Genomic DNA, 27281 nt, shown 5'->3' with positions numbered 1-27281 from the left:
TGTAAGAAGAGCCCAAAGATGAGATTCTTGAGGAGTAGGGGCAGGGTTCCCACAGTGAGCTCAGATTTCAAGTTAGCACGACCTCCCTCCTCACATATTTTAGATATGAAAGGGGACATTTGCAGAGAAGAGGCGGAGAGTTAGGCATGAAACAATGTTGTAGCTCTCTGTAAAGCCTTGGAATTCACACTAAGTGATTTTACACAGCCATTGTTAAATGACACTGTTCGAGGGTGCCAATGAGTGTCCCACCTAACTTCTCATCAATTCCCTGAGGTATGGTGTATGAATGACATACTTCAAAACAATCCAGTTGGAATTCTCTCCCTTTCTCACATATCTTGCAGCTTCCCTTTGTTCAGGGATGTTCTTCAGCAGCTGATGAAACCAGTACATGGCTTCCAGTGAGCAAACTTAGTAGCTAGGGAAAAATAATTCCTGTGTTCCAACAGAGGCTCCATGCCACTTCTGAACTGTTTCCTGACACAGTATTACAGGGACACAGAAACTCACTTGCAGTGTTGTTTTCAGGCATGGGCAGAATCAAGAGTCCAATTTTGGAAAACCACAGTATTTAAAGGGCACAGGTTTCACTAGTTTCAGCCTTCATTTCCTCAGTGCTGGTGAGGATGGCTGGGAGGTCGGAGGAGGCAGCTCTGACCTGTAGCATCTGCCCTTTCCCACAGTGTAAATGCTCCCATTGTGGCTGATTTCAAGTCACAAAATGAAGCTATTGAATGAGCCAGGATGAGCTGGGCCCAGTACATCATGTTATTTTGTATGGTAGGTGTGTTATACTGCAGGCACTGTTATACTGTTATACTGAGAGAGTATTACAGCTGGTAAGGGTTTTAAGATGATGCAGAAATCCTTGGTACTAAGGCTTTTAAGTAAGAAGCCTGGCTCAGACACATCTGTTTGTTCCACCTGTTTTCCATCTTTTCTTCCCTCAATTAAGACTCCTGCCTTTGATATTACACTGAAGCCCATGACTTAACCAACTTCTCTATCCTTTTCTCTTCCAAACTGATCTCTTGCCTTGACCTCTCTGCTGTGCTCCTAACCCACATTTCACCCTGCCTACCGGGATGACTGTAACAGAACCACACCGGTTTCTTCCTTTCTTTATTGTGGTTGATAATGATAACAATAACAGCAAGGAACTGTTTGCTTTCTGCAGGGCTGGGGACCTCACGCGCTGGACAGGCATTCTACCCCCGAGCCACAATAGCCCACACTGATCATCAAGTCCTTGCTATATGCCTGCACTGTTCCAAACCTTTACATGCAATACTTGAATCCCAGTCATACCAGACATACATTCATGCCATTCCCACCTCATGAATGAAGAAATTGGGCACGGAGAGGTTCAATAATTTTCCCAAAGTCATATGAGTAATAGATGGCATTCTGGGATTTTCATTGAGGTTGCCGGGATTTATGAATTCTTTAATATGCTTTTAACCAGTTAATGTTAACTATTACTACTATGCTATGAACTGAATACAATGTTAACTAGTACTATCTGCTTTGCTTCTCAAAAATGCGCTAAATGATTCAATACCAGGTGCTCTTCTAAACTCTTCGTGTATAAACTCACCTAACTCTCACAACGATCCAATGAGATAGGTTCTTAAGTGCCACTTTGTCAAAGATACGGAGGCTCTGAGAGGTTAGTTAACCTGGGAACCCAGGGCAGTTGCGAATCAGGCTGTTAGCTGCCCACTACAGCCTCATACCCCAAAAATATAGTGGCCCTGAAACAGACTGAGTTCCAACAGCCCATTCCTAAGCTTTTATAATCCACTGTTGGTTGTCTGTTCCATCTCATTCCCAATCCTGAACTCTCGATACAGTCTCCCTGCTTCCCAGAAAACACTTCCAGCCGAGCCCCATACACTGCCCCCAGGTTCTCTAGAAACGAAATCCCAGTGAGTCACTAAAGCACGAGAATCACAGTTCAAAACCTGTCATCACCTACCTGGCTGTGGTAGTCAATGTCATGTACATGGAACCCCTGGAACTGAATACAGACTCCCTATCCCTCTGCAGATTTTCTTATGTGGGAGATGCAGTTTAGGGTCCAGGAGTTTCTGTTTTCACCAGGCGCCCTAAGAACTGGGACACCTGTGGTTTAGGGGCCACACGCAGAGGAACACAGGATCCCCGAACAAGGTCCTGCTCCCTATGTAAGAAACTCGAGCTGAAACGCAGTTTATCACCTTTGTACCTGCTCTCCCTCTACCTGAAACATGCTTTCTTCCTTCCATCTCAGAACCACTGTCTTTCAAAGCCATTAGGTTTAGATGTCCTCTCTTGGACTGTTCCTTAATTCCCACCCCTGCCAGCCTCCCCGCTGTACCATCTCAGCTTCTGTGCCTCAGTTCCTCCAAAGCTCCTATGTATTCACACAGCAAGCTCCTCAACTGCGCCTCCCACGGATCAGAGTCTGAATTTCACCTCCTTTTCTACCACAACCAAGGCAGAGAAGTGGCTCACACACCAGAGCCACAATGAAGGTGTGAGCAAGGCTCAGGGTAGTGACAAGGGGCACGAGGTATGATCTGGGCGCATTTTACCCACCTTACCCATGCTTAGTAGCGGGATGGAAGACTTGCCCATCAGGCAAGGAAGGCGGCAATGTGAGTTGAGATTACTCTCTGAAAATCTTTCACAACCCCTAGAAAGTGAGGACTTCTTTTCACGTGCATGCAAAATTAGCACGTGTTGTATGACCCCTAAGGCATGTGTTTGTGAAAACTGTGTATCTCTAAGCCCAGAATCAGTGCCACAAGACGCCCAATATGTATAAGACTGGCTGAGGAAACAGCCACCTGGCAGGTGTGACCGATGACAGACTTCCGGATTGCACTGGCTGTCCTCCACACACGCACAAGGCTCTGTTTTCACAGTTCTAAAAAAAGGTAGAACTGTAAAGGCAGGTTATCTTCTTCTTGTTATTAATAGAAGCTTTCCCATCTGCAGCCCAACGGGTGAAGGCTGAGAAGACAAGGTTTTAGGCCTGCACTGTTTCATTTTATCCATTGCAGGACTGTGCACAGATCCTGTGAATGACCACCCTGCACTTTTGGGCCCCGTCATCCAGTGTGGGTGCCCCTAGGCCTCCAGTGGGGGGCCTGACAGTGGTGGGAAGAAAGTTAGATCACACAGGAGGTCCCAATTTGATCTCACTCAAAGGCACAAAGTACGTAAGCAAAGTATTCTAGATTGTGCTGGGGATGATAAACGGCTAATGACACTATCCCCATTATTGTCAAGGAATTTATGATTCTGTCAAGTAGTAAGACCCAGGCATTAATAATGACCACTGTGATTTCTTAAAGAGAAGGTGGTATTGGAGGGAAGAATAAAGTTGGTACAAGCAGCTGGCATGATGGCACATAGCTATAAATCCCAGCTACCTGGAAGCTGAAACAGGGGGATTGCAAGTTTGAAGTCACTCTGGACAACTCACCAAGCCCTATTTCAAAAACAAGAACAAAAACAACACAGGGAGGAGAAAAACAACTGGGGATGGCGATGAATCTCAGTGGTACAGCACTTGGCTAGCACAAGGCTTTGGGTTCAAACCCCGGTACTTCCAAAAAAGGGGAAAGGGAGCTCGAGGAAAAAAGCACACAGGTGAGAGGGCAGAGATACTATTCCAGAAAACATGGATTCCAACATGGATTTGTCCAATGACATCAGTCTATATTCCTCTGATCTTTGTTCACTGCATGATCTCAAACCATCAGTCATGCTCTCTCCTCTGCATTTCCTTTTCTCTTCATACTGTCCCTCTGCCTGAGATGACCTCTCCACTTGGTAACATAGTTAAGTCTCACTCATCTTTTAGGTCCTGGCTTAAATTCTCTTTCATTTATATGTCTTTTCATTATTTAGTCCTTGGTATTAGAGTTTGTCAGTCATGCATCTGTCACCTCAAACTGTAAACTTCTTGAGGAAGGAAATTTCATTTCTTTCATTTTTATATACTCACCACCTAGCACAATACATATCAAGTACCAGGTATCCTAGAAATGCTTTTAGTGCTACATTATTGCATAGTGAGAGGACTATCTCTTGACTAGACTCTGAGTTAGAACACAAGGATTAAAAAGATTTTTTTAAAGTCCTCAGGAATAAATTTAACCAAGATGAAAGATCTGTAAATTGAAAAGTAAGATATTGATGAAAGAAACTTAAAGTGACACAAATAAAAGGAAAGAGATCCCATGTTCATGGATTGGAAGAATCAATATTGTTAAAAATGTCCATACTATTCAAAGCAACCTATAAATTCAAAGCAATCGCTGTTCAAACTCCAGTAAGATTTTCCACAGAAACAGGAAAAGTAATCTTAAAAGTCATTTGGAGCCACAAAACCTCTACACAGCCAAAGCAATCTTGAGCAAAAAGAACAAAGCTAGAAGTATCATATCACCTGACTTCAAAATCTACTTCAAGTTCTTATAATAAAAATGATACCAACACAAAACAATCACACAGCCCAATGGGACAGAATAGAAGAATCTGCAATAAACCCACATGTTTATGGCTAATTTCTCTTCAACAAAGATAACAAGAATGCACAATGGGAAAAGGAGAGTTTGTTCAACAAATGGTGGTAGGAGGATTAGATATCACATGCAGAAGGCAGTTAAGCCCTAATCTCACACCATTTACAAAAGTCAACCCAAAATAGATTAGCCTTAAACATAAGACCTGAAAGCATAAGCCATTAGATGAAAACATAGGGGGAAAGCTCCATGACACTGGGATATTTTGGGGGGAATATGAAACTAAAAGCAAGAGAACAAAAGCAAAAATAGACAACATTGCATCAAATTAAAGTTTCTGCACAACAAAGAAAATAATCAGAATGCAGGTAGCCTAAAGAATAGGAAAATACATTTGCAAACTATACATCTGATTCAGGGCTGTTATGGCTTAGATTTAAAATGTTCCCCCAGCATCCAATGTGCTAGGTCGGTGCTTTTGCATGGTGATTAAACCATAGGAGAGCTACTGCTGTACTCATCAGTGAACTAACGTCTTTTTTTTCTTTAATTTTAGGAGAAAAAGAAAAAAAGCAGAGAAAGGGTACAAGTAATACAGATTTGCAGAAAAAAAAATAAACAGTAGGAAATCACTAGTTAATGGATTACATATTGTCATCTTAGAAATAATTGTTCAAGTTACAAAATTAAAGCTTATAAAGTGGACATTCCAACAGTGAGACTGCAAACAGTTCTGTTCAATGATCCAACAGTAATATCATTATCTATCTTATACACTTAAATATACATGCAGTTATATCGTTTAGAGCACTTTCTTTTCCTCTCTTGTGTACAATGACAATTATACATTTTGGGTTTTGTTGCACTCACAGTTCTTATTATTTTTTGGAAGAGAGTAGAACCAAATGTGACATAACAGAACAGAGTCAGTCAAATCAAAAGGGGGGACATAATAGATAATGTAGAAGCATAATACAAGGTGATCAACAATGGTTACCATAATGCCTCCTGCTATCTCTAATAGAATTGCCTATATCATCAGTTATAATAAAATTGAACAAAACAGTAAAGAACAAAACCGACAAAACCAAAACATTGGAGACATTATAGGTCTTCAAAAGTAGATAACAGTCAACCAGAATGGGCGTCACAATGAATCCCACTATCTTCACAGCTGTTGCCTAAACTTTCGAACCTGGTACTATCAAGCAAAACAGAATAGAGGGACATCAGTCAAAATAAAGTGGTGAGAGCAATTCAGGGCTTTAAATCAAGATAATGGAAAGTCAAAGTGGGTTACTATAATATATCCTGCTATTTTTTTAAATTTATTTTTCCCTTAATTAAAAGGATAAAAAAATAAAATAAAAAAGTAAATAATAAAATGGAGATTGAGATAAAAGAGGGCATAACAGTAAAACAGCGCAGATCAAAACATAACCATTTAAGCAAAATAGTGGTTCACCACAAGATAATCCCGACATAAAAGTAGTTACCGTATTGTCTCTTTCCTTGAAATAAGTATAACTTTGAATACTGTAACATCAAATATATCAAAACAATGTAAAACCATTTAAGAGAATGACAGTATTACAGGGTATTTAGAATCAACTAACAGAAAATGAACGATGGTTTCTGTATAATCTCCTTGTCTATAAAAGTTTTTGCTTATACTATCATATATAATAAAATCCAATAAGATACCACCTGTTTAGACCAATGGAGAAAGAAGAACAAAAGCTTGATGGGACTTCAAAACAAGATGATACTAAATCAGTATTACCTATTAAGACACTATTTTCTCCAAAATAGCTGTTCCTATTATCCAATCTTCTCTGCCTCATTTCTGTTGAGCTCGTTTTCTGTCATTAGTTGTCAGTATGTCTTCTTCATTTTGTTTTCTGCTCCATTCATTGTGGCCTCTCTGCCACTATTTCTGGATTCTTCGTATTTTTCCTTTTTAAAATATCCTGCAGTATTCTCTGTAGAGTTGAATTGGTGGTTGCAAATTCCCCTAGTTCCTCTTTATCCTGGAAGCACCTTGTTTTTCCATCAATTTCCAGGGATAGTTGTGCAGGATATATCAATCTTAGCTGGAGGTTGTTATCTTTCAAAGTTTGAATTATTTCCCCCCACACTCTTCGTGACTTGATGGTTTGTGCCAAGAAATCTGCTGTAATTCTGATGGGTGTTCCATTGTAAGTGATCTGTTTCTTGTCTCTGACAGCTTTTAATATTCTGTTCTTGTATTGGATTTCTGGAATTTTGATTATTATATGCCTGGGTGTTGCTCTGTTTGGGTTGTAGGTGGCTGGGGTCCTGTATGCTTCATAAAACTGAGTATCTTTACCTTTTGCTAAATTAGGAAAATTCTCCTGGATTATTTCTGTGAGTAGCTTTTGTAGTTCATTTGCTTGTGTCCCTACTTCTTCTTTTATGTTCTTAATTCTTAAGTTATAGATCCTCTTATCATCTTCTAGTCTTTGTATTATTGCTGTTTGTTATTTTTAAGAACTTTTTCATTTAATGCTCCCATATTACAAATCTGCCCTCCAGTTCAGATAATCTGTCCTTAGTTTCTTTCAAGCTGTTATGCCAGTTTTCGATACAGTTTTTAGTTTCCTGGTAATCTCTTTGAACCTGCTTCATGTATTCTATGCTTCCTCTATTTTCTCCATCAAACAATTCTCCCCTCTTTTTCTGTTCTTCCATTCCACAATCTGTTTTTTCTTGGGTGGTGCTTAGCATTTCTCTAACTATTCTGCTTATGTCTAGCTTCAGATCATTAATAACTTCATTCCTAAACTTGTCTATGAGGCTCTGGAGATAGCGCTTTATATCTATTAGTGCTGTGTCTGCTATTGCCTCTTTCTCAGGATTGGGGGCCGAGGACCCTTTCTTGTTGCTGCCTCTTCCCATATTTTTTGTTCCTTATATATGTGCAAAGCATATATAGGAAGCCCAGCTTCCTTCCCTGTTGGCCACAGTCTGATTTAATTGTGCCGGCTAGGTGTTCCCGCCCACTGCAGCACACCAGGAAGTTGCAGACCAGGCAGGCTATGCGGGGCCTGCCCCTCCAGGTCAATCTACCTTCAGGCACTGGGCTGTGCTAGCCTACTGGGTCTCAGCCAGCAGCGTCACGTAGGCTAGGCACTGCTCACCAATCCTGCTTGAGAGGGGCATACGTGACTGAAGTCACTGCAGCGCCCTTTTCTCGCAAGTCTGCCCAGTCCCAGAATGTCAGCTGTTGGAGGCTCCTAGAACGTGAAAGAGTCCCAGTTTCTCTCACTCAGCGCAGGTCAATGCACAGCTCCCCACCTGTCCTGCTTTCAACTCCGTTCACCGATTCCCGTTCTCAGAGCTTTCGCGCGTCTGTCTCCCTGCCAAGCAAATGTAAACTGAACTAACGTCTTGATGAGTTTGTAGGGGCGTATGCCTCTGGAGGATGTATCTCCAGCTCTTTTCTCCTCTCTCTGTTTCCTACCACCAAAAGTGAGCAGCCTTCCACTATGATTTTCTGCCTTGGAGCCAAATAACCATGGAATGAACACTTGAAACCATCAGCCAAAATGCCTTTAAATTTTGAGCATCAGGTATTTTGTCTCAATGACAAGTGATACAGGGAGGTTAACATCCAGAATATATAAGGAATTCAAGCAATTCAATAGAGATGAAACAACATGATTCAAACTAGGCAAAAGGCCAGGTGGGCTGGTGCATGCCTGTAATTCCAGCACTTGGAGGCTGAGGAAAGAGGATTGCTGTGAGCGGGAGGCCAGCCTGGGGTACATAAAACTGTGGCCCTCCCCCCAAAAAAGAAAAAAAAGTAGCAAAGGATCTGAATAGACATTTCTCAAAATAAGACATACAAGTGGCCAACAAGCATATGAAAAATGGCCAAATCACTAACCTTGAGAGAAATGCAAATTAGAACCAAAATGAGGTCTCACTTCACACTTGTCAGATTGGTTATCATCAAAACGATAAAAGGAGGACTTCTGGGAGAACATGGCAGACAAATAACAGCAGCCACGGAGGCTCTCTGAGGTGACCAGTTTAGAATCCAGGAGCAGTGCCATGTGAGGAGTCCTACGTGAGGGGAGATGTACCCTGCCGACCCAGGAACGAACTAAGCTGAGAGAAACCAACTGGAAATGCAATCCTGATGCCATAACAGGAGCAGATAAAATCTCAGTACGAAAGCTTGGATCCTGCGCCATTGGAAGCCACCATTGAATTTCCTGCTGCCACTACTGCATCCCAATCCGCACGGCAGGGAGAGAGAGAAACGCACAAAAGCTCTAAGAGCTAGAATCGGCGAACCAAACAGCGTTGAGAGTGGGACTGGCAGGGAGCCCTGCATTGACCTGCGGTAAGTGAGAGAAATGGGGACCCTTTCATAGACTAGGAGGCTCCAACAGAGGACATTCTGGGAATGAGCAGACTAGCCGGAATAGGGCCCTGCAGTGACTTTAGTCGCATATTCCCCTCTCAAGCGGGAGTGGTGGGGAGCGCTTGGCCTGGTGACGCTGTGGACTAAGATCCTGTAGGCTAACCCAAATCAGGTCCCTGCAACTGGCAGTGCACCCTAGCAGTGAAACATTCAGTAGGTTGACCTGGAGGGGCAGGCCTAGAAGAGGCTGCCCAGCTCTGTGTCTCCCTAGTACACTGCAGTGGGCGGGAATACCTAGCCAGTGGATTCAAACAAACTGCAAAAGACAAAGAGAGAGAGAAAAAACTGGGCCTCCTACATACACTTGTATGGAAGGAACAAAAAGTATGGGAAAAGGGAGTAACAAGAAAGGGTCCTCAGTCCCCAATCCTGAGAACACTGATCTAGGAAAGGTAAATGCAAAAGAGAATGAAGACAGAAAACATGCAATATCCGACATGGCACCTATAGACATAAAGTGGTATCTCCGGAGCCTCATAGACGAGTTCAAAAAAAATGAAATAAAGCAAGAAACAAGTAGAATAGTTAGAGAAATGCTAAGCACCACCAAAGTGGGGGGGGGGGGAGAAACAGATGGTGGAATGGAAGAACCGAAAAAAAGGGGAGAATTGTTTGATGGAGAAAATAGAGAAAACATAGAATATGTGAAGCAGGTTCAAAGAGATTACCAGGAAACTAAAAACTCTATTGAAAGCTGGCATAACAGCTTGAAAGAAACTAAGGATAGATTATCTGAACTGGAGGACAGATTTGTGAGATGGGAGCATGAAATGAAAAACTTCTTTAAAATAACAAGAAAACATACAGCAATAATACAAAGACTAGAAGATGATAAGAGGATCTATAACTTAAGAATTAAGAACATAAAAGAAGAAGTAGGGACTCAAACAAATGAACTACAAAAGCTATTCACAGAAATAATCCAGGAGAATTTCCCTAATTTAGCAAAAGGTAAAGATACTCAGATGTATAAGGCATACAGGACCCCAGCCACCTACAACCCAAACAGAGCTACACCCAGGCATATAATAATCAAAATTCCAGAAATCCAATACAAGAACAGAATATTAAAAGCTGTCAGAGACAAGAAACAGATCACTTACAATGGAACACCCATCAGAATTACAGCAGACTTCTCGGCACAAACCTTCAAATCACGAAGAGTGTGGGGGGAAATAATTCAAACTTTGAAAGATAACAACCTCCAGCTAAGATTGATATATCCTGCACAACTGTCCCTAGAAATTGATGGAAAAACAAGGTGCTTCCAGGATAAAGAGGAACTAGGGGAATCTGCAACCACCAATTCAACTCTACAGAGATTACTGCAGGATATTCTAAAAATGAAAAATACCAAGATTCCAGAAACAGTGGCAGAGCAGCCACAATGAATGGAGCAGAAAGCAAAATGAAGAGGACAAACTGACAACTAATGACAGAAAAAGTGCTCAACAGAAATGAGGCAGAGAAGGTTGGATGGTAGGAACAACCATCTTGGAGAAAACAAGACATCATAATAAGTAGTGCTGATTTAATATCCTCTTGTTTTGAAGTCCCATCAAGCTTGTTGTTCTGTCTCCTTCGGTTTTAACGTGTTGTATCCTATTGGATTTTATTATATGTGACAATATAAACAAAAACTTTTATAGACAAGGAGATTACACAGAAACCATTGTTCATTTTCTGTTAGTTGATTCTAAATACCCTGTAATACTGTCATTCTCTTGAACGGTTTTACATTGTCTTGATATGTTTGATGCTACAGTATACGAAGTTATACCCAAAGATTTTAAGGGAAGAGACATTATGGTAACTACTATTATGTCGAGATTATCTTGTGGTGAAACACTATTTTGCTTATGGCTATGTTTTGACCTGCGCTGTTTTGTTGTTATGCCCTCTTTTTTTTTTTTTTTTTTTTTTTGTTATGCCCTCAATCTCCTTTTTATTATCTTCTTTTTCATTTTTATCCTTTTAATTAAGGGAAAAATAAATAAAAAATAGCAGGATATATTATAGTAACCCACTTTGATTTCCTATTAACTGGATTTGAAACTCTGTATTGCTCTCACCATCTTGTTTTGACTGATTTTCCACTATTCTGTTATGCTTGATAGTACCAAGTTTGAAAGTATAGGCAACAATTATGAAGACAATAAGATTCATTGTGACGCCCATTCTGGTTGACTATTATCTTCTTTTAAAGTCCTCTAATGTCTCCAATGTTTTGGTTTTATTGGTCTTATTCTTTACTGTTTTGTTCAATTTTATTATAACTGATGATATAGGCAATTCTTTTTAAGATAACAAGAGGCATTATGGTAACCATTGTTGATCACCTTATATTTTGTTTTTACATTATGCATTATGTCCACCCTTTTGATTTGACTGACTCTGTCCTGGTATGTCACATTTGGTTTTACTTTCTTCAAAAAAAAAAAAAAAAAAAACCAAGTAGTAAGAACTGTGGGAGTAATACAATCCAAAATGTGAAAATTGTCATTATACAAAAGAAAGGAAAAGAAAGTTCTCTAAAAGATATAACTACATATATATTTAAGTGTATAAGATAGATAACCATATTACTGAGTTTTGTTGGATCATTGAACAAAACTGTTTGCAGTCTCACTGTTTGAAAGTCCCCTGTATGTGCTTTAATTTTGTGACTTCAACAACTATTTCTAAGATGACAATATGTAATTAGTGATTTCCTACTGTTTACTTTTTCTGAAATTCTATGTAACTTGTACTCTTTTTCTGTTTTTTTTCTTTTGTCTCCTTAAATAAAAAAAAAAAAAAGATAAAAGATAAATGTTGACAAAGATGTGCAGGAAAAGGGAACCCAGAGATAACTTGGTGAAAATGTAATACAGTCATTATAGAAAACACTATGGAGGTTTTAAAATAAAAATAGACCTATTTACATGATCCAGCAATGTCACCACTGGGTATATGTCTAAAGGAAATGAAGTCAAACAGACTGCATTCCCATGTTCACTGCAACAGTATTTACAATAGGCAAGATACAGAATCAACCTTAAAAAGAAGGAAAGTCTGTTATTTGTAACAACACAAAGGGACATTAAATCAAGCAAAATAAGCCAGGCACAGAAATACAATTATGAGTTGGGCATGGTGGTGCACACCTGTAATCTCAACACTTGGGAGGTTGAGCCAGGAGGATCAACACAAGGTCAAGGCCAGCCTGGCTAAACAGAGTTTGAGACCAGCCTAAACTACACAGCAAGACCTGTCTCAAAAATCAAACAATCACCCGCCAAAACCAAACTACCACATGTTCTCACATGTGGAAGAAAACCAGACCCTAAAACAGAGTAAAATTGTGGTTACCAGGAGTAGGGCAAGGTGGGGGGATAAGCTAGGGATATACCAGAAGTAGGGCAGTATAACCTAGGGATATACTGATCAAGGTTCCAAAATTTCAGTTGGACAGGAGGGATGAGATGTACATTATGGTGATCACAGCAACAACATATTATACACTTAAAAACTGCTAGAGCAGATTTTAAAATGTTCTTATTGTAAAATATGGTGAAATAATGTAGCTGTTAACCTGCCTTAGCCATTCCATATATGTGTGTGTATGTGTATAATAAAACATGCTGCAGATCATAACTATGTACAATTTTTACTTGTTAATAATTTAAAAACAAGGAGTAAGCGAGTCCGACTCGCCTTTTCTTCTGTTCCTATCTGTACTTGATCTTAGTCAAAAGGTCAGGAAGGATTGTTTTCTGTTCCCGTAGTCCCCTGGTGCTTTTTTATGGCAGTCCTAGCAAACTGCAATAGCATTTTATTTTACAAAAAACTCAGAATCAGTGCTATGTGACCTACACTGCTCTCAGCTCTTCACAAACGTTTAAATTACTGAATCCCCATTCCACCCGGGCTAGGGAATCACGACTTCTAACTGGGCAGGGCAGCACCGGGTGGGGTACAACCTTCCCTCCAGGTAGGAGCTGGGGACAGCTCAACACTGACGCAGTTGGGACAGGAAATATGCCATGTTCTTCCCGCAGGTGGGCAGCAGAGGTGGAAATGATTATTATTAATAGTAATAATAAAAGCTCAGTAAACATTAACTGCGTTTGTATCGCTCATGGGCTAGAACTAGACATACTTTCCTCATTTTACCTATGCAACCTACTAGGACCATTTCAGTCCCTTTATTTTACAGGGTTTAGGAAGTGCGAGCCAGCTATGCAGCTGGCACAAAAAATCAGAATCCACATGACTTGAATCTGCCCAATTCTGCTCCTCTGCCCACTGCCTAATGATCCAGGCTTAGCTGGGGGCAGAGGTGGGACATGAACCAGAGAATCTGCTCCTCATGCAGGAGAGCCATGGGGAGAAGCAAGTTACACTGTCTAAAAAGAAAAGTCCACAGAGAAAATCTAACAGCCTTAACTATTATATTTGCAAAGAAAACTCTCCTGCCTTCGATTTCTCTCTGCTAGGTCTTAAGCTGGAAACTTAGAGCAGCTCTGAGAAGCAGGTATTTTTGTGTTTTCATTTTCTGGCTGTGAGGATCAAAGTTCAGGGACACTGAGCATTCTGCCCAAAGCTCAAGTAAAGTGGTAGAACCAGAGTGGCAGACTTGGGACTTGCAGCCCTGTGCCGTCCCAGCCCCTCCTGCACCCGCACTGCACAGGCAGCCAAGGAATTCACCAGGGCCTCCAAGCTCTGCACTGGCAAGTTGCATAGCTTAGGAAAACAAACTGGGTTGTTGCTGACACAATGATAATGTTAGGCAGAAAGTCAGCTGATAGGCTGGAGACAGGTGGCTGCGGAGGGGGCTTTGCTTGGAAAAGCAAAGAAAGATGTGAATTTTCTTCTTTCTTAATCATTAGCTATAGATAAGATCCACAGGAGCTCGGGATTTCAAACTTTAGCTCAAGAGAACGTAACATCCTCTGAATGTGCTGAGAAGGTCCAGGGTCCAATTCAACCTATGGGTAAGGGGCTGAAAAAAACCTTATGGTCTCAAATGAAGTAGAGACGACCACCTAAGGAATATCCAGACTGATTTTTCTCTGAAGCAGGTAACACAAGAACACATCAGGGATCACTCCAGGGATGGGAAACCAGAAGATTCCTGGCAGCTAGCCTGCTGCCCTTGAAAACATGATTTGTGTTTTCTCCCAGATAGCCAGGGATTTAAAAGCCATTTTTATTATGAACCTTAACCCTTTATTGGGCCTACAGATGCCTCACAGGTGACTAAAAGCAAAACAAAGTTTGATTTTTTATTCTTGTAATGAAAATGCTGGCACAAATATTCTATTAACATGCTGAAGCATTTGGGTCCAATCTTTTCTCAGCTCTGCATGTATGTTAATCATTCAGAGGGAGTGCTGGTCTGTCTCCAAATTAGCAAAATAAGCTTGATTAGCTGCAGATTTACATAATCACACCACCTTCAAACCTGCAGACATCAGGAAGGGTGACTTCCAGGGGCATTCCACTATGGGTGAGAGGTCTCCAGCCACTGTCCTGAGCCGGCTTTATGCCCCTGGGAACACAAGCATTGCTCAGCCACACAGATTCGGGAACCACGGGACCAGGAATGAAATACCGTATCTGTGGGTGGCCCGGTCGGAACCCCTATGTCACAGCGCCGAGCTGGACTTCCTTTCCTGTCTTCCTTCTAACTGACCCAAAAATTTAACATTTTTTCCCCTGTAAATGTGTACTTTAGAAAGTTGTGTTTTAATTTCTACTATAATAAAAAAAAAAAAAAGAAGAAGAAGAAGAAGAAAGAAAGAAAAGAAGAAGCCTGTCACCCCTCTCCTGTCTCAGAGGCTCACAGCGCTCACCAGCAGATTCTACAGGCTCTAAGAAGTTCCCCAGAGAAAAACAGATCTGTGTGATTGTTCTGTGTGTGTGCTGGGGACTGAACTCACAACCTCGAACTTGCCAGGCAGGTGCCTGTGCTGCTGAACTAAATACTCAGCCCTGGAACAAGTCTGTTCCTCTGTTCCTTTCCTTAGGCCTAGGTTCCCCCAGTGCATCTGAGCCATGGGGCCGCCTATCTGCAGGTCTCAGTCAGTACAGTGCAGCCTCTCCCTGGAGGCGCTACAGTCCTTGCTGAGCAGGAGAGAGCCGCTGGCGAGGTTTGGTCTGAAAGGAACCAAAAAGCACTTGGGGCTTGGGCATCCTGCAAAGAGAGGGCACCCGTCTATGGCACCCCAAGGCCCTGTGCACCCCAACTGGACTTTCTGGGTTCCTTCCCAGCCCCACCCAACTCGACTCTGCGGGGTTCTCTACTCCCTCTCCAGCCACACAAGCATGGTGACACCAGCCCAGGAGAGAGGACAGGGCATCAAAGCTCTACCAAGGCCCGGCCTGGCTGGCAGATCTCAGAAACACAAGAAAGGGCCGAGTGAACCACCTCTGTCCCAGCTGGGCTGAGGAGACACCAGCTTCCCTGCACCTTCCAGGGGCCAGGCAGGGCCTTTTCTGGTTCTCCTGTGGTGTATTTTCAGGTTCTGACTTTCTAGGATGAAGATGCAACGCTTCTGAATTTAAGGAGGAAGAGGAGAAAGAGAAGGAAAAAGAGGAGAAAGAGGAGAAAGAGAAGGAGGGAGAGGAGAAAGAGGAGGAAAAAGGAAGGAGAGAAGAAAAAAGGAAAAGAAAGGAGGAGAAAGGAAAGTTCAGAGGGGAGAGGGGGGAGAAAGTAAAAAGAGGTAAGAGAAAGCAAAGACGTGGAGAGAAAGGAAGTAGAGGAGGCGGAGGGGGTAAGAAGAGAAAAAAGGAGAGAAGGGAAGGGAAGAGGGAGGGAAGAAGAAGAAGGGGTAACAGGAGAGGGGGAGGGGAGAAGAAAGGGGGAGGAGAGGAGGGGAGCAGAGGGGAAAGGAAATAAAGAAGAGGAGAAGGGAAGGGGAAGAAGAGGGAAAGTAAATAAAGGATAAGAGGAGATGAAGGGGAAGGGGAGAGGTAGAGAATGGGAAGAAAGGGAATAAACAAGAGTGGGAGGGGAAGGGGAGGGGGGAGGAGGGGAAGGGGTGGGGCTAAAAGAGGCAGGCAGAGAGGGCCGAGAGGAGGGAGGGGCGGACCCCCCACTTCCCCCCGCCCCTCCCCCTACACGGCCCCTCCCCCACATCCCCCCACCGCCCCCAGCAGGAGCTGCGCTGCGCCCTCACCCACGCGGAAGATGAGGTCGTCCTCGATGGGGTTCTCCTTCCGCTTGCCCGTGCTGTACATGCTGGCCGGCCGCTTCACCGCCTTCTGCTTCACGTGGCCGCTGCCCGGGGACTTCACGCGCCGCTTGACGCCCTCGGCGGTGGGCGAGACGTCTGCCGAGCGGATGACCTTGAGCTTGAAGGGGCTGCCGCGGATGTGCTGGTCGTGCAGGCGCAGCGACAGCGTGAAGTCGCCCTCCTTCTGCACCGTGTAGAGGAACTCGTAGGTGCCGTTCTTGTTGTCCAGGATCTCGCCGTCCGCCACGCTGCCGTCTGGCGTGCTGAGCTCTGCCGTGAGGTAGGCGTTGCCCGTCTTGCACAGCTCGCCGTCCTTGTCCTTGGTGGTGATGGTCACAGACATGGGCTGCCCGATGATGGTCTGTCGCAGCCCCTCGCCCGTGGCCACCGTCTCCGAGGCCACAGCGTTGGTGGTCAGGATGGTGCCCAGGTTGTGGATGGACTTCTTCAGGCCCTCGGTCTCCACGATGAAGTCCAGCTGGTCGTTCTCGCGCGGGTGCAGCGGGAAGTCCTGGTCGGCCAGCTCGGTGAGCTTCTCACTCATCTGCTTCTTGACCAGCAGCACCTCGGTCTCCGTGCCATGGTTGAGGGCCTGCGCCGTGAAGCTGCTGCAGCTCTTGATGCTCTCCTGGCCCTGCAGCAGAGTGTCCAGCTGCGACTGCAGCACCTGCAGAAACCGGACACGGGGTGCGGGGTGAGCCTTTCGGTCTGGCCTGGCTAGCTGGGCCTAGGGAAGCCAGCAGGGCGGCTAGGCAGCACCCTCCACCACCTCCTCCTCCTCCTGCTGGAACCGGCTCCGCCCCGCCCACCCGGATAAGCCCAGCGAACCAGGTTCCAGCGCAACACCCCGCCCTTCCTTCCCAGCACCCCCCCTCTGGCTTGCCTCATCTCCCACACTGTTATTTTTTTTTTGGATCATGAGTTTGCATAGGGGCAAAAAAATCTGTCACACCCAAAAGCTGTGGCAGACAAACTGCCCAGCCTGACATCTGAAAGATTCCTTATTTAGTGTCTTTCTCCAGTGTGCAAAGCTCCTCCTCTGCTCCTTTAGGTCATTACCTAAAGGAGCAGAAACCAAACCCGTGAGAAGTCTCCACACCTAAATACCAACAGCATTCAGCCCCAGACGTGCAGAGCTGAACAAAGAGAGTAGTCAGGGTTTGCTTTGAAGTTGACTAACAGGTTGGTGAGGGAGGAGGGCCATTAAAAGTGTGATTCCACGTTATAATTAAGGAAGGAAAACGATCCAGCTTAACCCCAATCCTGAGTGCACAATGATATCCAGCCTCACCTGCTGTCAAATTATAAATTGGCACTTAAGGTCACGGAATCACACATATTGCTGCAAACAGGAAAGAACAAGCTGGATATTCTGTTAAATGAAAACAGCAGTCTACTATACAGTGGTGTCATTTAAGGGCTTATTGGAGCTCCCTTTGCTGCCACTAGGACGCAATCAGCCACTGCTGTGCAGTGCCCTCGATGGCCTGGCCCTGCAGGACACCTAAGAACTCTAGTCTTACTTTGTGTTTGAGGCCGTAGTTGACTTCCAGTTCCATAAGCAGTACGCTCTTGCGCACGTTTAAGGTCTTCTGCAGCTCATCGAAGGTGGAGTGGATGTCATCCACAATGCTGGCTTTTTGGTTAGTCAGCTGATGGATGATTTCGGAGATGAACTGAAGAGCAGAATCTATTTCCGGGAGCCTGGGGTGGGAAGTGGGGGACATTCGTTAAAGATCTTTAATGTCAAATATTACCAAGTGCTGAATCCAGACATTATTTTATATTAAAATTTTTTCTGTGCCTTTTACCATCTTTAGAATGGACTGATGGAAACACGGATTGATGGACAATGGAATGAGTGAAACGTCAAAGGTCTACATTGATTTGCATCTTCAAGCTACTAATTTTAGTAATTCATGTGCAAGACTTAATGCTCTAGGAAACATGATTATAATAATCCAAATAATCGTTTGCCACAGGGAGCTGTCTAGTGCACTGCAGGATGTTAGGTAGCACCCTCACACATAGCTGTGACAGCAAAAATGTCTTCAAGCACTGCAGGGGAGGACGACAGACTACCCATGGCTGACAACCACTGATCTACATGTGTAACTGTATCTTTTTTCCCAACCATAGAAAACTTAAACAAACTGAGAGTTTTCTGGGAACTTTCCTGAAGTTTCCAAGTTCTTTTCATCAGTTTAGAATTACTTTTCTTACTATGGGTACTGATTCTTTGTAGGATGTTTACTGTTTTGTCTGCTTTTCAGCTGCTGTTAATTTCCTCTGGTCCTCAAGTACAACAGAATCACTCAATACCGTTTTGCAGGACTCACTGGAAAAAGACATCCACTGGGGACGTGGGGCCTGGAAATTGTCAGGAAGGGCATCTATGGAACTCTCCAGGGCTAGGTTCAGGCATGAATTTCAGAGATCTCCAGAGAGCATTTTCCTTGAGTGTACTTTAATTCATTTAATCTCTAAAAGACTAGAAGAAAAAAAAATGCCACCACTCAAAAGGCAGGTGGAATTTCAACAAGGAGAAGGGGGAAACTTTTATCACTTATCGGTTCATGACCACAGACCTGGGGTCAAAGGAGAGTTTATATGACAAAGTCAGATACCTGCAAAGGTGACCTGAACCAACCCACTATAACACAGAGAGGAGAGACCATGGGGATTGGCAGCTCACATGGAAGCCTGGCTGGGGAGGTGGGTGGGACTCACACCTTTTGTTGACTGCATCCAGCTGGACCTGGAGTGAGGCCTTGTGCTGCTCCACCACATCCTTGAGTGGGACTGTGGGGTGCTCTGCATGTTCCCCCTCTGTGCACTCGTGACACATGGCGGTCTCGCAGGACTGGCAGTAAAATTCCATCACCTGCGGGGACACAAGAAAAGCTCCAGGTTCAGGGTGGTTGGCTGAGCGCTTGTGTTACAGGAAGCAGTTTCCTTTCACTTTCTCAGCTAATTCTCCCAGCCACTGCAGAAAGCTGGCACTGCTCTCTCTGGCTGCGTGGCAGGAAAAGAATGAATTTGTTGTGACAGGTCCAGGACAGAGGTGGCTCTGACTCCAGAACAGCTGCAGCCACAAAACCAGCTTTCTGGTGGTGGCTGCCTAAGAGAACTGTGATTCCCAAGCTTTTGGTTTCGGAATGTCTATACATCCTTTAAAAACTACCAGGGACTTTAAAAGGACTTTTGCATGCTTGCATGATAACCTGTAGATATTTGTCACATTACAAATTGAGAGGGATAGAAGTTTACTCCTTAATTAAGTAAAAGCAATAGTAGTCCATCTAAGTATTAACATGAATTTTGCAATTTATGAAGAATGATTACATTTGCAAAACAAAAAATTTTTTTGGGGGGGGTGGCATTGTTTTGCATTTTTGTAAATCTCAGAGGTATCTAGCTTTGCAGGCGTCAGCGGGGCTCCTCTCTGCTCCTGTTCATGCTGTTGTGTGGCACGTACCATACAAGCTCTGGAAAGCGCCACTGTCCACTCATGAGAGGGCAGGAATGAAAAGGACAAGGAATGGCTTCCACCTGCTGTGCTACGACACAGGACCGAGGACCTGAGAGGATTTCTGGACGCCCTGGAAACCTCGGCTTGGACACATTTGAGCCAGGCTGAGCAGCACGCATCCTGGTTCCCCACTTATTCAGCTGAATGATCTCAAAACCACTTCTCATCACACGATAACCGCTGCCTCTGTCAATTCAAACAGTAACAGTAACCTACTTCTCCAGGCTGCTGAGTGGGTGAGCGGGCACCACCAGCTCCCGGCTGCCTGGTGCGCATGGTGTAGGAGGCATCCTTAGTAAGCAGTGTTTGCTACAGTGATGCCGATGACATCATCTGGTCACTTGAAAATAGAATCACCTTGTCCTGATTGTGACGAACTCTCAGGAATGACACAATTTAAAGCCACAAAGAAACTGTGGAGGCAGCTGTCCCATACACTTTCAGCTGGAAAGAGCATCTTCTAAGGTTGAATTCCCAAAGTGCGTTTCTGGGGTAATTTTTTTTTTCTTAAAGTGTAATGCACATCCCGAAAAGAGCACAAATCTGAATATAACACAAATGCACCCTGCAGCCGCTTTAGTTTAGATCCCATTTATGAAACAGTTATGAGGTTCAGGTTCCTGAACACAGGACTGTCCTTTCCCAGAGCCCCCTTGCTAATGCCTCATGGACAACAGGGACCCAACACTGCCAGAAGTGTGGCAGGAAAGAGAGAGAGAGAGAGAGAGAGAGAGAGAGAGAGAGAGAGAGAGAGAGAGTCAGTCAACCACAGCTCTGTGACTCTGTGATGGGTGTTTCCTTCCTTATCAAGGCTCGATCTCTCATCTAGCACTTTCCTGGAGCTGATTTTCCCAAGAGTGAAACACTCACTTCACTGATGCTATCTTAGAAACAATCTTTTGCAGTGAACTTGATTCAGATAAAAGTCCTTCAAAGCACCAGGTGCGGTGGCAAACACCTACAACCCCAGCATTTAGGAGGTCGGGACTGGAGGATCAGCCTGAACTATATAGGAGACCTTGCCTCAGAATATCGGAAAAAAAATCCTCTGCAGGTCAGAAACATTTCTGTACATATTCCACTCATATGTATCTTAACACATTCAACTGGAAATTCAAAGCTCCCATGGGAAGCCTATGAATCTTGTTTTGGTAAGGTCTGATTCAAGCCAGCAACCTGCCCCACACATAGAAACTGATGATTATTTGCTAAAGGTCTATATGAGCTAAAGGACCATTCTTTGTCCCGTGAGCGGCAGTATCCTCTGAGAACAGACAGCATTTAGGTTGCTTTAGGAGTGTTTTACTATGTGCCTTTCCTACTGTGTTCAGAAAATGGAATGATGTAAACCTTAGGCAGTGACAGCATGGTGGCACAAGCCTATAATCCCAGCATTCATAAGGCTGAGGCAGGAGGATTGCTTATTCGAGGCCAGCCTTGATGACACAGTGAATTCAAGGCCACCCTGAACTACTTAGCCAGATTCTGTCTCAAAACAGAAAACAAAACTCACACAGAACAAACACAACACAACAACAACAAAACTACAGGCACTCTCATAGTTTTTAGACATTATTTCTGGGAATGCAAATACATAGTAATAAGATACATACAAGTCCTGTGTTCCATATATTTGACTCATTATTTGAAAACATGCATATGCGGAGAGGTTTCCTGTTTTTCCAAGGGCTTGAGAAAGGGAGGATAAAGCAGCAGTCTTCAATAATTCTTCAATTTTCTTTTGAAAATCGCCACCCCCAGGGATCTGTGGAATATGTCCTGGCTTTAGCCGGTGGTGGCTCACCTTATGAAAACACCTTATATTTCTAGATTTTGTATACTCATGTCCTACTCTGCTGGCCAGAGCTCAGGAAGCCTCTCTAGAGCAGGCTGTCACCACGGGTCACAGGCAGCTTCGGAGAGTCCAGGAATAGAACGTGAAGAGACTTCTTCCCTCCGGTTCCTAGGAGGGTGGGGGCTGAGCAGCGTGTGCTGTGAGAATGTGACACACTTCCCTGCCCCTTCAGGCCAAGAGTCAGTGTCCACCTCCTCAGGAGAAGACAGTGTGGGCTTTGCCTAGAAGGAATCTGGTCAAAGCAAATTTACTAGATTTTATTTTATTTTTGGTCTTTTTGAGACAAGATCTCACTATGCAGTTCAGGGTGGCTTTTAGTTTACTTTGTAACTCAGGCTGGTCTTGAACTTGCAATGATCCTCCTGCCTTAGTCTCCTGAGTGCTAGAATTACAGGCATGTGCCACCATGACCGATTTAGATTTTAAATGTGCTCCTTCTGTATTCTCACAGAGCTCAGTGAAACCATGTATTAAGAACTAAAAGAGGGCCTGGGATTTAGCTCAACAGCATAAGCGCCTGCCTGACAACTGTGAGGTCAAGTTCAATCCCTGGTACCAGGAGAAAAAAGCAAAACAAAACTAAAGTAAACCACAAAGCAATGTCTCAGCAAATACAGAATACTAATAAAGAGATAGGAACTATTGTAACATTAAAGAGTGTTAACTGAAATACTCACTAGAGGGTTTCCACAAACGATGTAAGCAGACAGAAAGGCCTGGTGAATGTGAAAATAGAACCCCTGAGATTACAGCCTGAGTACTGGAAATAAGAAAGACTGAAGAACCAGTAACAGGACCTATGAGTCCTGGGGACACCAGGAAATGTACCAGGATAGTCATAGCGGGAATTCCAAAGGAGAAGGGTGGGAGAAATGGAAGCTAATAATTGAAGAAAGAAGAGGTAGAAACCTCCCTAGCTCTGGTGAAAGCACCAAATGTACATAGTTTAAAAGTCTAGGGATTGGGCTGGGCATTTAGCTCAGCGGCATAAGCACCTGCCTTGCAAGCAGGTGGTCGTGAGTTCGATCCCCGGTACTGATAAAAAGGAAAAAAAAAAAAAAAAAGTCTAGGGCTGGGGATTTTGCTCAGTAGTATAAGCACCTGCTTGGCGAGCGTGAGGTCATGAGTTCGATTCCCCGTACCCACAAAAAAAAGTCTAATAAACTCACATAGGCAACTCAAAGAGAGCCAACCAAGGGAACTTGCAGCCAACCTATTAAAAGACAAATACCTTAAAAGCAGCAAGAGAGATGTGATTTGTCATGTACTCAAGATATCTGCTGAGGTTCATAGCCAGCTTCTAGTCACAAAGCACTTTCTATCCAAAGACACAAAAAAAAAAAGGATGGGAGAAGAACAGGGCTGACTAAATGTGGAGGACTCCTTGAAAGACGAGCAGTCCTCTCCATCTTCACTAAACCTGGCCCTGTTTCTGTGAATTGATCCATACAGAGCTGGCTGGGACCTCCTTTGGCTGTAAGCAATGCAGATAGGTCTAGCCAAGGTGCTGAATAGTAGTCTTTAAACCAAGGCACTGGGTCAGTGTTGCCTGCTTCCATAGGTCCTAAGAAGCATGTGTGAGGCTGCAGAGAGAACCACACTGTCTGCTGGGACCGAGCCTGCAGATAAGAGGCTGTGACTTCTCAGGGCATAAAAAATTACACATCAGAGCAAAAGCACTGACCCCAGAACATTAGGTCCTGCCCTGAATTGTGCTATGCAGATTATTCTTCCTGCATGCATCTCTCTCTCTTTCTCCCTGCATATCAGAGGTGATTTCAGACCTCCTACCTAACCCAGCTCACAGCACTCTGGTACTTCTCATCACTCTCAGCAGTCACTCATCCCGAGCCACGCTCCTCTTCATGAATTAATAAAGCCTGGGTTTAGTCCTGGGTTGAGGTCTTTGTTCCAGTGAGCCCTGGGTTGCACTGGAAGTGGTAGATTAGAGTTAATTTATTACAATTCCAATAACTTTTCCAATTACAAATGTAGATTTTTCTGGAACATGATGAGGTCCAGAAAAGGTCTAAAAGGGCTTTCTATAGCCAAACCCAGTATCAGACAGATGAGATGTAAGACCAAAAAAGTTGCTATGATAGAGGAAGAGTATACTATGAAAAAAAATTACATAATTTGACAAAACTTTAGCTAAATTGACCAAGAAAAACAAAAACAAAAAAACCTCAAATTACTAAAATCAGGAAGAAAAGTGAAGAAATTACTACTGACATCATAGAAAAAGAATTAAACAATACTACAGATAGTTGTAAGCCAGCAAACTCAATAACTTACAAGGACAAATTTCTAGAAACACAATCCAATCTGACTTGAAACAGAAAGTCTGAGAACACTTAGAAATCATCATCGTGAACAACAATAACAAAAAAGCCCAGGACCAAAAAGCTTCACTGATACATTCTACAAAATATTTAAATAAGAACTGATACCAATCCTCAAACTTACAAAAAAGGAGGAAGAGGAGGAGGAGAAGAGAATCCATTCCACCTCCTAACCCATCCCAGAAAGCCAATATTTTCCCAGCACCAAGGACCTCACAAGATAATTATAGACAAATACTCTGTATAAATATAGATTTTAAAATCCCTATGAAACACTAGCAAATCCAGTCCCATATTAAAAGGATTACATACTGTGAGCAAGGGGAATTTATCCCAGGAATGCAGGGCCGGCTCCGTATGAAAGTCACCGCATGTGTTGCATGTGTTACGCCACAGTAACAGAATGCAGTGACTGCTTAAATGGGCATGGTGTTTCCTCTGAGAGGGAATGAAAATGCTTTGGAGGTAGAGGGTGGTGGCATTTGTACAACTTAGCAAATATACTAAATACCATCCATTGTCACTTCAAAGTGATGTGTGAGTCTTACCTACAAACAAAACAGAACAGCTTTGAGAGGCCGGGACAGACTCGGGTTATTGTCCACCGTACAATATCTTTTATATGTCATGGGGGCAAAGGCCCTGAAATCATTTTGAGGTGTCAACAGCTAGCCAGCTGCAAATGCTTGAGTTGGGTTCTGACAGCGAGGGCTCCAGCCGAGAGCTAATTGTGTGACTCCTCTGTGGTCACATCCCCATCTGGTGAGAAGATGTGCTGTTCCCAGGGGTGGCAGGGAGGCCAGAGGCTCATTGCTGTTGGCAGGCAGTGGTTGTTTGCATTCATCAGAAGAGGAGACTGGCAGGACCCTCTGCATCCCTACTGTGACAAGGACACTCAGAACCTTGGGCTAAGCCCGAGGCTTCTGAGTCCTGGCAATGGATCCTGTTTCGTGACTGGAGATTTGTTACCTAGACCAGGGACTCCTCCACAAAAACACCCCTTGGTACCTCTTCACTTTCCTGTTCCTCAGGCATCTAAGGGAGCAGAAACAGGGATTCCCCTATCATTTGTGTACTGAGGATCGTGGCACTTGGAGCTCAAGTGTGCTTTCTGGGGTGCTTTAAGTGCTAAGAGCCACTCAGACCACTGACCATTTTCCTTTGTATTTGGACAATGCTGAGGCAGCTGAATGAGAAGATAGTTTCTCCTTGCCTAAAGCAGATAACAGGCTTTCATCCACGCATGTGCTAATCAGCACTGCCCACAGGCCAAGGCAGCATCCTGCTTTGCTGTTAATTACTCAATTTTATGAACCTTCAGACGCTTGACTTGTTTTTAAAGATTTGCCCAGGGTAATTAACTGCAGCAGTTTATCTGGGATATTACATGCATTTGGCTTGACTATGCGATAAGGACCCCATTCCACTGACCTCCTACAAGGTATGATCGAACAACAGAATGACTCAAGATGTGCCCTGCTCATTTCCCAAGATGTCTCGCCCGTTTATGAATTTTATGATTCCGTGGATCGTAATGACTCAGCAGGAAGTACTCAAAATGTACTTTAAATAGCTTCATTCACCTTGAGGTTTAATTTTTGAAGCAACTTGAGAAAATGCATTTGGTCGAAGAGGGGAAGCGTTTTAACCTAAAGAATTCTCTAACTATGACATTGGAATTAGCGTCTCTAGGAAGGGTTTCCACTTTGCAAGCTGAAAGTCTGGTGTTACATTATGCTGGGGGAATACATCTTTAGTAATTTCTAATTTATCCTTCCACCAGTGGCAACAGGTTTCTCTTTCCACAGTTTCACCTGCGATGAATCATTTTATAAAAATTCATGGTTATTTTGTTTTATTTTTTGCAATGCTGGCGATTGAACCAAAACCCTTGCACATACTAGGCAGGTGTTTGACCACTGAGTTACCCAAAGTTATCAGCCTGTACTCATTGGGAGCATCAGTGCTTCCTGGGACACCAAAGCTAGGCACCTGGGAGTCACTTCTTGGGCCTGTGGGTCTCAGCTTACCTGTCCACCCAGCCAACTGACTGTCATGTGTGGTCCAACCCTCCAACCAAACCTCTGCTGTCCTGGATTAGGGCTGAGATGGGTTCTCTTACAAGGCTTCTAAGTGGCTGGCTGGCTCAGGCTTCTCTGCTTTGGACCTGCCCTTCCTTATGGCTCTAACTATTTTGGAGTGAGTTCTGCCTGCTCATTCCAACACGTACCAGCCTTTACTAGCTCTCCGTGGCTTAGAATAGGCTCAGGTTCCTTACAGTGTCATCCAGGACCCTCCAAACCTGGGCCCTTTGCCTCTCTGGTGACCAGCAGTGCTTCCTGGCTCCTGAGAACCTCAGACTGAGAAAGAGCACAAAGTCTCTGGTTTTTCTACCCTTTTTGAAACTTTGTCCCTTCTGTACTTTATATACCAGGCTCCTACAATTTAGAAAACAAAACTCTAAAAGTATCCACACAAAGTGGCACACAGGTCACTTATCTTGAAAGCATCGGTTTTGGTTGAGAAGTATAGCTTGGTAGTATAGCATGTGTTTAGCATGTGTAACACACTGGGTTCACCAAAAAAAAAAAAAAAAAAAATGCAGTTTCAATCCCTAATCAGCAATCAGTTATGTAGACTCACCATACCTTAACAATGTCCTTAAAACAATCCATTTGGATTGTTTTTAATATTTATTTTCTTTAACCTCAAATCTAATTATTTCTTCAGAAATAATTCTATTAATGATATTACTGGGTTAAAAGATGAATGTGTAAAATGCTCATTATATTTTGCTAAGTTGACATCAACTTTTTGAAGAGCCATTTCCCCTGCCATCCACTGAGTATAAAAATGTCCTCATATACATATCCTTGTCAACACTGGTTATTACCTCTTGTAAGATCTTTAGCTGAGTTGAGAAGTTGATTATTTATGAAGCTTAAACCCCTCCCCATATAATTATTATATCTCCACTGGGGGTTTTCTGAGCTCATTTGCTTTTGGGGTTGTTTTGAAAGTGCTCTTACAGATTAAGAACTTGCTGGGGTATTTTAATTAAGAATCTTATAGCTATTACCACTTGTTCAATTATTAATTTTAGGAGAATTTCTTCACTGGGTTTTGGTATCAGGGATTATCAACTGAACAGCTTTTTGTCTTTTCTTATCATCTAGAAATATACATACTATGAATAACATATTATTTTCTTTTATATTTCTTATCTTCATTTTGTTGTTCTTTTTCTAACTTATTGTGTTCCTTTCAAATAAAAGAAAAAGCTTTAACCTAAAAAATTTCCTGGATAGAAATTTAATTTTGCCCCATACACTTGATAGATAAGGGTTTCACTTCTGTAT

General features: G+C 43.3%; 1 protein-coding gene across 7 annotated transcripts in view; it reads right to left on the bottom strand.

The window, feature by feature from the left end:
• Trim2 (tripartite motif containing 2) overlaps positions 1-27281 on the bottom strand; it is a 166497-nt gene that overhangs the window by 19667 nt on the left and 119549 nt on the right. For all 7 annotated transcript variants that reach the window (XM_063260861.1, XM_063260860.1, XM_023560382.2 and 4 more), the window contains 3 exons: positions 18926-19077; positions 17717-17897; positions 16137-16860 (listed from right to left, as the gene is read on the bottom strand). In XM_063260861.1, the coding sequence (XP_063116931.1) occupies positions 16137-16860; positions 17717-17897; positions 18926-19077 (1057 nt within the window). The remainder of the gene's footprint in view (positions 1-16136; positions 16861-17716; positions 17898-18925; positions 19078-27281) is intronic.

This window comes from Cavia porcellus, unplaced genomic scaffold (assembly GCF_034190915.1).
Source record: "Cavia porcellus strain 051 isolate PalLab524CR breed Dunkin Hartley unplaced genomic scaffold, mCavPor4.1 scaffold_14, whole genome shotgun sequence".
Classification (NCBI taxonomy): Eukaryota; Metazoa; Chordata; class Mammalia; order Rodentia; family Caviidae; genus Cavia; species Cavia porcellus.
Note: the sequence above shows the minus strand (reverse complement) of the source record. Positions and strands in the feature narration are given on the sequence as shown.